The sequence below is a fragment of the Thunnus albacares genome, chromosome 12 (assembly GCF_914725855.1).
Source record: "Thunnus albacares chromosome 12, fThuAlb1.1, whole genome shotgun sequence".
Taxonomy (NCBI): domain Eukaryota; kingdom Metazoa; phylum Chordata; class Actinopteri; order Scombriformes; family Scombridae; genus Thunnus; species Thunnus albacares.
Genome location: NC_058117.1, coordinates 8,307,024 through 8,318,637, shown reverse-complemented (window position 1 = coordinate 8,318,637; position 11,614 = coordinate 8,307,024). Strand labels below are relative to the sequence as shown.

The window sequence follows — 11,614 nt, the reverse complement described above, 5'->3', positions numbered from 1 at the left end:
GTTAGTGACTAGCAAGTGGACATTTTGGAGCAGTTAGCAGCTAAAGAGTCAGATATTTCCCTCAGGAGTTGGTGGAGAGCAAAACAGAGCTAAAAAGAGACTGAATATTAACTTTTCATCCATCACGTGTACAGAAACATGACTCCTAATGAATGCTAATGTTGCTCCATGTATCCTGGGTGTGTCAGCAGACAACTGTTTGCTAACAAGCATCCTAATTTAATTTAAAAGATGATGTCAGGGTTGTGTTTCCAGCTTACCCCCAAGTATCTCAAAACTCTGCTATTGCAGGTTTACTTTTTGGAACAGACTGTTAAAATTAGATAAGGAGGAACAAACTCTTGTTTTTTGTATAATTATAACAGAAAAAATCATTATGAAAGATGAGACACACAACTGTCATCTGTTTTTGATGTTAAAACATGACATAAATGCCCAATGAGATCTCAGGAATTTTCTGACCTCAGAAAATGGAGGTCAACTGCCAAAAAACCTTTAGTATCGGAAATATAGAGAACACGATAAGCCTCAGGAGAATGTCTGGTACTCTGAAGAGAGACTTGTGGGGAGCATCCTGTTCCATCTGGGGACTTCCTGACACCAAGCATAAGCTTGTAATCACACACTGCCCTGTGCGACTATTTCACAAAACACGATTAACAGGCTTTTTCCACTTGTGTCCCGGTTTTTGGTCTGTTTTTTTTGACATTTTGTGCAAAGAATGTTTTCGGTCTTGCATGTGCAACAGGCTAGTCATCAACAAAGTATTATGGAAAGAGCACCTCACTCCTGTTTCCACTGTAAACCTGCTTTTGATTAGATGGGCTTCTACACAACATGGAAACTAAATGGAAGCTCTCAAATGGCAATTAAACAATAGTTAGTCTTGAGTGACGGCATCTTGAGGTTGTCATTTATTTCAGTTTGAAACAATACAAACGTTACTGAACCACAACTTGAGCTAATTTCATTCAATGTTAAGGCAGATGTCAATTTAACATATTGCTAAATATGATTCAAACAGCAAAAGCAACAGGAAAAAGTACAAAGGTAAAAGGATCAATGAACAAAAACAGAGTTCAAACAAATAGCGACGATACAACAAATCCATACTATACTGACAAAGCTTTTAGGAATGTTCACATACTATAATGTGAGTAATGCCTTTAATATTGGTAAGTCAGAGGGACATTATATGGACCACAACACCATACAGAAACAGCAAATTAAATGGGGAAAAAAACAAGTTTACAGGACCAATCTCCAAGTAAATGAACGAAACTACTCGTCATTTTACCAAAGCAGATAGGCAAGAAAACAGTGAGCTCAAGTAAGTAAAAGAACATATTTTATTGCAAGAGCTCTTAAAACTGTAAACCTCACACTTGCAGCTTTTGGAAATTATGGTCCAGATCAGACATGCACAGACAAAGACAGGTTTGGTTGCAGAAAATTCTACAAGACAGAAATGATTACTTGTCCTGCATATTTCTGTGTAAGGGGGGGGGGGGGGGGGGGGGGGGGGGGGAGAGCAGGAAATCAATTTCCTTTTCAAAGCATCTATTCATTCTCAAGACTAGAATTTGATGGAAAACACCATCAAATGAACAATAATTGAGTTAACAGTCAAAATGAACTGGTGTCAGTACTGGGGTCCATTGTGAAGCATCATCTTTGGGAGCATTCACAGTGTTCTGGAGCTTAATAAAAGTCTAAATGAAGGCCAACACACACTCCACATGACAAGTCTCTTCCATTCCCATCCTCAATCCAAGTGATGTGGTATGTATTTAATAAAGCTTGCAAATATGTATTAGAACATTCTGTATTTTAACTTTGCAGTTCAAGCGCACAAAGCATAATTAGGAAGGACAGGATTGAGGGGACTTCCGTATTGATTATAATTAATTATTTTTGAATCAAATTTGACAAGCTATGTACTGTAATCTACAAATTGGTTCATGTTATAGGCACTACACTATTAACCCAATGCCTTAATGTACAACAGAAACACTGTTGCCAAAAAGATAAATTCAAACCAGACGTGTAGTCGTGCACTTGGCATGGTTAAGTTAATTTAAAATACTATACTCCTTAGACAAGAGGCTATTTTTGCATGATCCTTTCATTCATGTTTTATACAGAAAGCAGTGACATGTGACAGATGATGGTTGAAAAGGAAATGTGCAAACAGCAAAGTCCATTTGACCAACAGAGCTACTCCAACAATGAACGTTTTTTTTTTTTAAAGTACTCATCCACTTCCCCCTATCCAGCTCACTTTCTGTCTCTGTTTTCTTTCCCGTTTCTGGTCTGTAGTCATTCCTATCAGGGTGGTGCTTCTTTTCGTTTTGTCCACTTTCAGGGTATGGAACAGTATCCTCCACATGCCCTGCCACTGCCCTGCTCCTGCTCCCCCAGACGGACCTTCTGACCCTGGTTTTCACTCTCCCAAAGCCCCGGAGTCTGAAGGATCTTCTCTACGAGCTCCTCAAAGGCACACTGGACGCCATCTTTGGTCTTTGCACTGGCCTCTGCACAACGGAAAGAGAGTTACCAAGATTTATGAGATCAGTAAAAAAAAAAAAAAACAACTGGTAGAGCACTTTCTAAAATGTTACAAAAAAAGAGTCAAAAGACAAAAATAGAACTACATGTCAGCTTTTAAATCAAAAACAGAAAAACATCTTTTTGTTAAGAATATAGTACAAGATTTTAAAAATATCCATGTGTTGACAAACATGACATACAAAGAATGAAATGACTTCATTTAAGAAGCAAGAGACATCCAGTGGGATGAAGACATCTTCACAGCGGATTAAATCCATGACATCTTCTTGCCCTGCCCTTTTCAAAACCCCTTAATTTAGCCATTCTAAAATGGAAACTCCACAGAAATGTTAACCTAATTTCCCAGAGAGGGCCAGATTGGAGATGGGAATCAGGAACACGTGTAGACAGGGATTCGATAAATGAAAGCCGGCTAGATTTTAATCGTAATGCAGTTCTTCTGGAGTGGCCGCATCTTTCAGTGCTGCGCTGACAGTAGAGACTCAAAAATGCCAAAAGCTGTATCAACAACATAACAAACCCAAACTAAATGCACGACTCACTGAAGTGATGTCTTGACTTGTTCCAACTTTGCAATTACAGTTCTGACTTTTAAAGTGCAGCACTATGGTAAGTTTTAATGGCTTTGAGTTACATTCTATGGCTCTATTAGTTTAAATGACCATGTCTGACCACGTCTGCCTTCACTCTAACATGGATACTTACCAATAAAAAGCATAGAGTGTTTCCTAGCAAATTTCAGGCCTTCATTTCTGTCCACTTCATGGTCATCCTGAAAACCAAAATATGCAATTATCTCTATGTGGAGTACACATGGAAAGGGATTTAAGTCTTTTAACAAAATGTGTCACATAAGTGTAAAATGCAAAGCTATAACCGTGGCTGGTGAGCACATTTACAAAACACTTATGAGTATTTTTTGTGCTGTATGATTTTCTTCTTTAACATTAATAATGTTAGAGGTATTTATAATGTTCAAATTAAAGCCATGCGTCAGCCTTTTCTGCATATGCTGTACATTAGTACCAGCAATCAAAGATCTGTCGATGAGATGGGCTGACGGGAAAGTGAATTCTAGTCAGACTCACCCGATCGATCTTGTTCCCAACCAGCATTTTTACAATGTCGTTGCGTGTTGTGTAGGTTTCCAATTCATTCAGCCAGTTTTCAAGCTTCGTAAAAGTGTCGCGCTTTGTGACGTCATATACTGTAAAAAAGGAAGAGAGAAGGAGTTAGAGAGAATCAATATAATGTTACTATAGTAACATCTCCCAATCTTTCCACATTGAAAGAAACATAACTGCTGTTATATAAGTTTGGATATTTAGCTTAGTCTCAATTTCTAGGTTACCAAAATTACAAGCAACCAATATCAAGGTGTTACTGACAGTATTCCTGTGATGTCAGAAGGATCATGCATGAGTAAAATGACATGAAAAAAAACACAAATCAGAGAGATAAGAAGAGATCTATTGATCTAGGTTTGGCATCAAAAAATGATCATGATTTACCAAGTATGACTCCCTGCGCACCGCGGTAGTAACTGGGTGTCAGGGTGCGAAATCTTTCCTGTCCAGCTGTGTCCTACAAACACAAATAATGAGATCAGCATCAGAAAATGACAAGTACACTAGCCAAGTACCAGATTCCTACTTTGACATGTGTTCCTGATATGTCACAAGGGATCACTGTGAAATTGGTAACTGCCTGAAGGCTCATACAGAGTTTTAGGCCCTTCAGTTCTTTTGCAATCCTTACGATTTTACTCAGGGGACAAGCCAAGTCCTTAACACTGAAATAGCTATAAATATCTAATTTACATGTCGTTGTGTTGTTATTCTTGATGTTATTAAAATATGTTATTGATTTGCTTTCATCCAATTTAGCTGAAAGACATAACTAAATGTATATATATATATATACACAATTATTATTATTTTTAAAAGGATCACTCTGTTGTGTTAAATTATATATGCAATATGAGCCTTACATTTGCCTCAGCCCACATAGCATGTGACTTCACTAAGTGCTGTCCTGTGGATAGCACCCAGCCTGAGTTTCTTCCAATGATTTTGTCTGTGCAATGTCGCCATCTCGTGGATAATACCTTGTACTTCACCATATTTTTCCTAACACCACAAATAAACTGCAGACAGTAGCATACTGATGACTTACCCATATGGCGAGCTTTGCTTTGTTCCCATCTATGGCGAGTGTCTTTACTTTGAAGTCCACACCTGATCAGTCGTGAGAGAAAGAAAGGGAAAGAAAAATGATGATGAAGATACATGATCGGCTTTCAGAAATGTGTGTCTGTGTGTATGCACGCGTATGTTTATGTATGTGAGTAAAACCTATGGTCGCTGACTGCTCTGGATCAAAAGTGTCGTCTGTGAACCTCAGGAGGAGACTGTTGGAGGAAACAAAGATAACAGGGAAATGAGCAGGACGATGGGCTTTTGTCAGTACAGTAAAGGCTCTGTCAACATTTGCCTTTGTCAGTGACAGGAAGAGCTCAGGATAAAAAAAAAAACGTTTGTTTGATGTTGATCATGAGTGAGGATGAGAAGTATCACATCTTGCAGCAAACAAAAACAGCTGTGAAAAGTTTAACAACTGCATATAACGTTGGCGTTATCAAGTCACCTAAATGTATACTTGTCAACAGCAATTATGTGACTAAATTAGTCGAAAAAAGACAACTACACTAACATTTAACAGCAGCAGCAACAGCTGCTGAGCTGTGGGCAATAAACTTAACGTTACATAACAAGAAGAATGTCAACATTCACAACAGGCTAACTTAGCTAAGCTCGCGGCACGCAGCGACATACCTGGACTTCCCGACTCCACTTTCGCCAATTATCAACAGTTTCAGAGTCGTCAGTACGTCTTCATCCATATTCCTGTAGAAGCTAGTTTGACTACCACTTGGCGACGCTTTTAATGACAAAATTTACTTGTTTTTAGGGCAGCAGGCGGTTAGCAGCTCCGGTGACAGCCTGCTGTTCACGCAACTTCCGCCCAAGCCGCGACGTGTGACGTCACGGAGGTTGACGAATATGAAAACTTATCATCATGGTATTTAATTCCACACAACATACTTAAAAAAGTAGAGGTCTTAATTTTTTCCTGATGTATAATTATGGTATTACAAGATTACAAGGTAAATTCTATCAATAAGCTCTTATGGTGTTAACTTTACTCCACACAAGTCTATCATATGGATCACTGAATGTATTAATAAAAGTCAGTAGTTCACAAATTTTTTCACGTCTAGGACCCCTAAACTGACACAAATTACATATTGTCCCAGGGTCCCCATCTGATGAGATTTTTGCTTTTAGATGTTTTATTACAGAAAGTGTATGAAGGTTATGACCAAAATAGTCACACATTCTGTCATTGTGTTACTTATGGAAGGAATTATATGCCTAGTGAAAATAAATGATTCTCCTTTTTGCTGACGACCCCCTGGAACCCCCTCAAGGACGCCTGGGGTTCCCAGACCTCACTTTGAGAACTACTGCTAAAAGGAACAAGTCACTTTATTTACAATATTGGGTTGACCGAGACATCATCTTCTTAAAAGACTTATTTGATTCTGATGGTCAGCTACTTAACTATGAAGCTTTTCTTAAGAGGGAAACATTCCCTATCAAGTTCAAAGACTTTAGCTTAGTAATAAAACCCATACCCAATGTATATTAGAATTAATGAAAAGCTATAAAAGGGAAGGGAAAATATTATCACTTAATTTGAATGTAAAGATTACAATGTATTCATTATTGTTAACTTTTTTATTCTGTTTGGGAAATTTCATATCCATAAAGCTACATTTCTTAATTCAGCCCATCTTTTAAGTTGTTTCTAATTGAAATTGAATTTTACTTTGAGTCTTTGAGTTAAATTTGTAACAAATAAGAAATGCATGTTGTTTAAATTTATTCAGAAATGTTTGTGTGAAGAAGTCTGTCACCAGAATGAATCTTTTTTTTCTTTTTGTTTTTTAAATATTTTATTCAATCATTTTCTGATGTAACTATTGTTATTGTTCTTTAGTTAAATGAACTGGTATGACTGATTGTTTGTACATTCTTAAAATTAAATTAAAAAAAAATAACATTCAATGGGAAACAAAACAGCTTCTCCCATATAAATGTGTTATCCCCAACAAACTGAAAGAAGTGCATTAAAAAATTGTGCATACATAACAAATTTGTCTAAAGATTTGTGGATATTGATAACAAATGTGATTTTTGTAAAAAATGAAAAAGACACAACTAAACATTGATTTTATGACTGTCAGTATACATCAGGATTCTGGGAAAAAAGAAGATTACTTTGCTCTAATAATTTTTTAAAGAAATCTGATTTTATTGCCACTTTTTTATTTTTCAATCTATTTATTTATCATTATTACTTTGACCCTTTGTCCTGTTACCAGGACTGAATGTGAACAACAAACTGAAAGTGAAGTCATGCCCTTTATGTTATCTTTTGTTTTCTGTAATTGTATTATTGTCACACATGTTGTGAGTGACGCTTTCTACAAATAAAGTGATGAAAAAAATAAAATTAAATAAAACACTAATACAATATGTTATCATTGTATACTCTGTTTTGTAGCTGACATTGTGTGTTATGTACACACACACTTTTTGAATAAAGTTTTGCTAAAATGAAAAGAAAATAGTTACAATAACAAAAAGAAACTGAATATGTTGAATAAAGTTTAGTTGAAATAGAATAAAATGAAATAAAATTCATAGTATGCAAAATAATTCTTAGTGATGATAAAAATGCAAATAATAGAAGTGATGAAACTGTTTTACAATTCAGTCTGAAAGATAATCACAGATAATCAAATGCCTCTGTGAATTTTAAAAAATATTGCTGGCTAAAAATGTTCATTCTTCATTTGTCTTTTATCACGTTTTTACTGATACTTTAAACATATATTCATGTTTGTTTTTTGCCATTTTTTTTTGCTGTTTTCCAGTTTACCTTTTTGGTAGAAGATTTTACCATAGAAAATGACTGTCAGCCAACAGGCAGGAAACATTCATTTGGTCTAAATAAAGATCCTCATTATACAGTATAATATGTCTTTGTTCTGTTCCCTTGCTACACTGCATTGATCTTCAAGAGATCTAAACATTTATGTTACCTCAACCATGAAAAGGAAACACCTGGGGGTGAAGCAATAGGAAACCAGTGACAGAACCAAGTATTGAGAAGGAATCAGTGAGCCATACTACACCTTCTTTTCTTCAATGGGCTCTTTGATAAAGCTGGTCCACAAACCTATTCTGCCATTGTTCATTACAGAGCTGTCCAACCTCGTTATTATGCAAATCTCAGCTCATGAAGGAGCTGAAAAGGGTCTGCAGCACAATAAATACAGCTGGTTGTGAATCCACACATCTCTCAGAGTCAGTTTCTGTACTAAATGTCAGCCAGAATTTTTGAAGTTTCTGCAGCTATGGCCAGATACCACACAGACTGCATAGAGAGACCTTTACGCATCTGTTTTGAGATGATGGGCGCTTTTATTGGATCTCATCCCTGGTGGTTCCTGACTGCCCCCCTTATTCTGTCGACAGGTTTGGGGAGTGGGTTCTATTTTCTCAAGGACAAGATGTCCAACAATATCGAAGACCAGTTCACACCAGTTGATGGACGAGCCAAGATGGAGAGGAAATACATCCAAGAAACGTTTCCAGGAAATGATTCCATGTTTTCCAGTTTAAGGATGAGCACAGATGGGAATTATGCAACACTCATAGCTACGAGTGACAGGAATATTCTGACAGTGGAGTCACTTCAGGACATCCTAGACTTGGACCTTAAAATTAGGAGAATGGCAGTGCAGTTTGACAACCAGTCATTTGAATATGTAGATGTTTGTACAGTAGTGATGGGATCCTGCACTTCTAATGACATTCTAGATATTATTGAATACAACGCCAATAATATAGACATTGTCAATTTGACATTTCCGTGGTATCACACTGACCTTAGGAGTATTCCCTTACATTTAAGTTTGGGAAGTGTTAAATTGAATAAAGAGGTCATTGAAAGTGCTACAGCAGTACAGCTCCATTATTATTTACGAGAGGACAACAAAACAAAAACAGATTTGTGGTTGGAAAGCTTCATACATTTGGTTGCAAATGAATCATCATCTTCCATTCAGGTAAGCAGAACTTTAACACAAACCAGATTTTCTTTTTTTTTTTTTTTTTTTTACATGATCTGCTTTTTTCAGTGAGTGGTATTTAAACTAAAGTGAGTGTATTTAAACTTTCTTTACTGTAGGTGTCATACTCCACTTCCATGTCGATGCAGTGGGAATTTGAGAGATCTCCAGCTTCAGTCATCAGTTTATTCTCCATCACCTACGCCATTGCTATTGCATTTTCTATTCTATCATGCTGGAGGTCTGTAAAACATCAGCTGAACACGTGAATTCCGATTGATTGATCAAATACAAGCAAATGTTTTGTGTGGTGGATCTGAATGGCTCTTTTAAATTTTTTTTTTTAAGGTTGGATAATGTGAGGACGAAGGTGTGGGTGGCATCCTGTGGGGTGCTCTCCACAGGTCTAGCAGTCCTGAGTGGTTTTGGTGCGCTGTTGTTGCTTGGACAACCTTTTGTCATGACAGTTGCCTCCTGCCCTTTCATGATATTAGGTAGGTTGAGTTGAACATCCAGGTATATGAGGTCCCACGGTCCAAGGTTAGACAGAAAGTTAGAAAACAACATAGTTTCTATTAACCTAAAAAAAAAATGTAAACATTCATTGATTCATTACATTTTTGCTTCTATTTTCCTGCACCAGTAAGTTGCTATGTCATAGAATAGTAGCATGTAGTTTGTTTTTTATAGACCAAGTATAGTTGTCAATGGACATGTCCATGTTTCACAATCTTGATGGTCACTGGTAATGTTCAGCATACTTTTATTTAATTTCCAACATTAATGGCCAGATTAGAGGGCCAATTTAAGCAAGTTTCAACAGTCTGCTACCTGTTTATCGTACTGTCCAGAAATGAATGGAAACCAATGGCTGCGTGGAATAGTAGTGGAAATACACCCACACAATATACCTGAATTTGATTTGGACAGCAAATATAATCTTTATAATCTTTATTTGAGGAGCTAAAACTTGCAATCACAGTTCTATCTATGCCTTTACAAGTAGATTTTTACCCAGGGCCCTCTACAAGACAGAGCCACAGGGGCTGCTTGAGTGATGCAAATCTCCTGTTAAATGTGCAATTAATCAAATTACCAAAGAGCAATTTATAGGTAACCTGAGGCAAAGGTAAGAGTCAGAGGTTATACTTACCATTTAAAAAAACTTTTATCTTTTAAATCTAAAGGTATTGGACTCGACGACATGTTCATCATGATCTCCTGCTGGCAGAGGACCCGAGTTCTAGATAGCGTTCCCGATAGGCTGGCTGACACCTACAGGGATGCCGCTGTCTCCATATCCATCACCACCCTAACCGATGCTCTGGCTCTCTTCCTCGGCTACAGCTCGCCCTTTGGCTCAGTCCGATCCTTCTGCCTCTACGCTGGGATCTCTGTTTGCTTCTGCTATTTGTACAGCATCACTTTCCTGGGGGCTTGCATGGCTTTGAACGGACGGAGGGAAGCAGAGAACAAACACTGGTTCACCTGTGCCAAAATCCCAGAGGATTTACCGCCCACAGATTCAAAAAGCTTCAGTATGTGTTGTGTTGGAGGGAGCTACGATCGAATCACTGAAAAGGAGGAAACAGAGCCTATGAGTCAAATCTTTGAGCGGTGCTATGGCCCCTTTCTCACCCACAAATTGATTAAAGCATGTGTGATTGTAATCTATACTGGTTATCTGGCTGTTAGTATATATGGTTGTTTTATCTTAAAAGAGGGACTCGATAGAAGAAATCTGGCTCTGGATGATTCCTACATCAGTAATTACTACAACACTGAAAGGCAACACTTTTCTGAATATAGCTGTAACGTGATGGTGGCAGTGAAGCAGCCCTTCCCCTATTGGGGTGAGGATGAGCAGAAGCATCTCTTTTCATGCATTTCAAATTTTGAAAACTTGAATTATGTAAATGGCACTTTTGGTTGGTTTCTGTCCTTTCAGCAGTATGCAAACACGACTAATCTTAGCATACGTTCACAAGAAGCTTTCCAAACCCATCTGCCCCATTTTTTAGAACTCAACTCCATGTTCAGACAGGACATCAACTGGACCACAGACAATCAGATTCAGGCCTCTCGCTTTTTCATTCAGACACTGAACAAAACCACGATGGAGGACATGATGAGTGGACTCAGGGAAACAGCAGAACAGTGTCCAGTTGAGCTTCTGGTTTATCACCCTGCTTTCATCTACTTTGACCAGTATATTGTCATTATGGGCAACACTATTCAAACCATTCTGGTGGCTGTGATTGTGATGCTAGTCGTCTCACTCATCCTGATACCCAGTCCCCTTTGTTCCATATGGGTGGCTTTTGCAATTTGCTCAGTCACTGTTGGCGTGACGGGATTCATGTCTCTGTGGGGTGTACACCTGGACTCCATTTCTATGATTAACCTGGTCATGTGCATCGGTTTCTCTGTGGATTTCTCAGCACATATTTCTTACTCATTTGTCTCCAGCCCCAAGAGTGACGTCAATGAGAAAGCTATTGACGCTCTGGCCCGTTTAGGGTATCCAATAGTGCAGGGAGCATTGTCCACTGTTTTAGGAGTCGTGGTGCTGTCCATGTCTGGGAGTTATATATTTAGGACTTTCTTCAAGATTGTGTTCCTTGTGATTACTTTCGGGCTGCTTCATGGCTTGGTGTTTATTCCAGTATTTCTGACTATACTTGGGGCCTGTTGAAAGTGGTGTTAAAGAGGGAATGGTCCATTTTAAGCATTAAATTTTAATACTTCTTTTGCATTTTCTTGTTGTGTATGTTAAGAGTTATACTAAGGATTAGAGAGAACTATTTAAAATCTAATCTGGTTTGACATGTTATTAGTGTG

At 37.8% G+C, this 11,614-nt stretch overlaps 2 protein-coding genes across 2 annotated transcripts; one reads left to right on the top strand and one right to left on the bottom strand.

Moving 5' to 3' along the window:
- Nucleotides 1-891: 891 nt before the first annotated feature.
- Nucleotides 892-5,617, bottom strand: LOC122994277 (ras-related protein Rab-18-like). Its single transcript, XM_044368877.1, has 7 exons — nucleotides 5,406-5,617; nucleotides 4,926-4,981; nucleotides 4,747-4,808; nucleotides 4,083-4,155; nucleotides 3,660-3,778; nucleotides 3,277-3,343; nucleotides 892-2,534 (listed from the first exon to the last, which is right to left on the bottom strand). The coding sequence occupies exons 1-7, from the start codon at nucleotides 5,471-5,473 to the stop codon at nucleotides 2,362-2,364; spliced, it is 618 nt and encodes a 205-aa protein (XP_044224812.1). The 5' UTR covers nucleotides 5,474-5,617; the 3' UTR covers nucleotides 892-2,361.
- A 2,380-nt stretch (nucleotides 5,618-7,997) lies between these two features.
- LOC122994516 (patched domain-containing protein 3) lies at nucleotides 7,998-11,468 on the top strand. Its single transcript, XM_044369238.1, has 4 exons — nucleotides 7,998-8,770; nucleotides 8,893-9,014; nucleotides 9,122-9,267; nucleotides 9,961-11,468. The coding sequence occupies exons 1-4, from the start codon at nucleotides 8,024-8,026 to the stop codon at nucleotides 11,466-11,468; spliced, it is 2,523 nt and encodes an 840-aa protein (XP_044225173.1). The 5' UTR covers nucleotides 7,998-8,023.
- Nucleotides 11,469-11,614: the final 146 nt, after the last annotated feature.

Coding starts and splice junctions, on each gene's coding strand:
- LOC122994516 (XM_044369238.1), top strand. CDS start 8,024: ATGTCAGCCAGAATTTTTGAAGTTTCTGCAGCTATGGCCAGATACCAC. Junction 9,015..9,121: donor TCTATTCTATCATGCTGGAG/GTCTGTAAAACA, acceptor TTTTTTTTTAAG/GTTGGATAATGTGAGGACGA. Junction 9,268..9,960: donor CTGCCCTTTCATGATATTAG/GTAGGTTGAGTT, acceptor TTAAATCTAAAG/GTATTGGACTCGACGACATG.
- LOC122994277 (XM_044368877.1), bottom strand. CDS start 5,473: ATGGATGAAGACGTACTGACGACTCTGAAACTGTTGATAATTGGCGAA. Junction 4,982..5,405: donor AGTGGAGTCGGGAAGTCCAG/GTATGTCGCTGC, acceptor TTCCTCCAACAG/TCTCCTCCTGAGGTTCACAG. Junction 2,535..3,276: donor ACACTCTATGCTTTTTATTG/GTAAGTATCCAT, acceptor TCCGTTGTGCAG/AGGCCAGTGCAAAGACCAAA.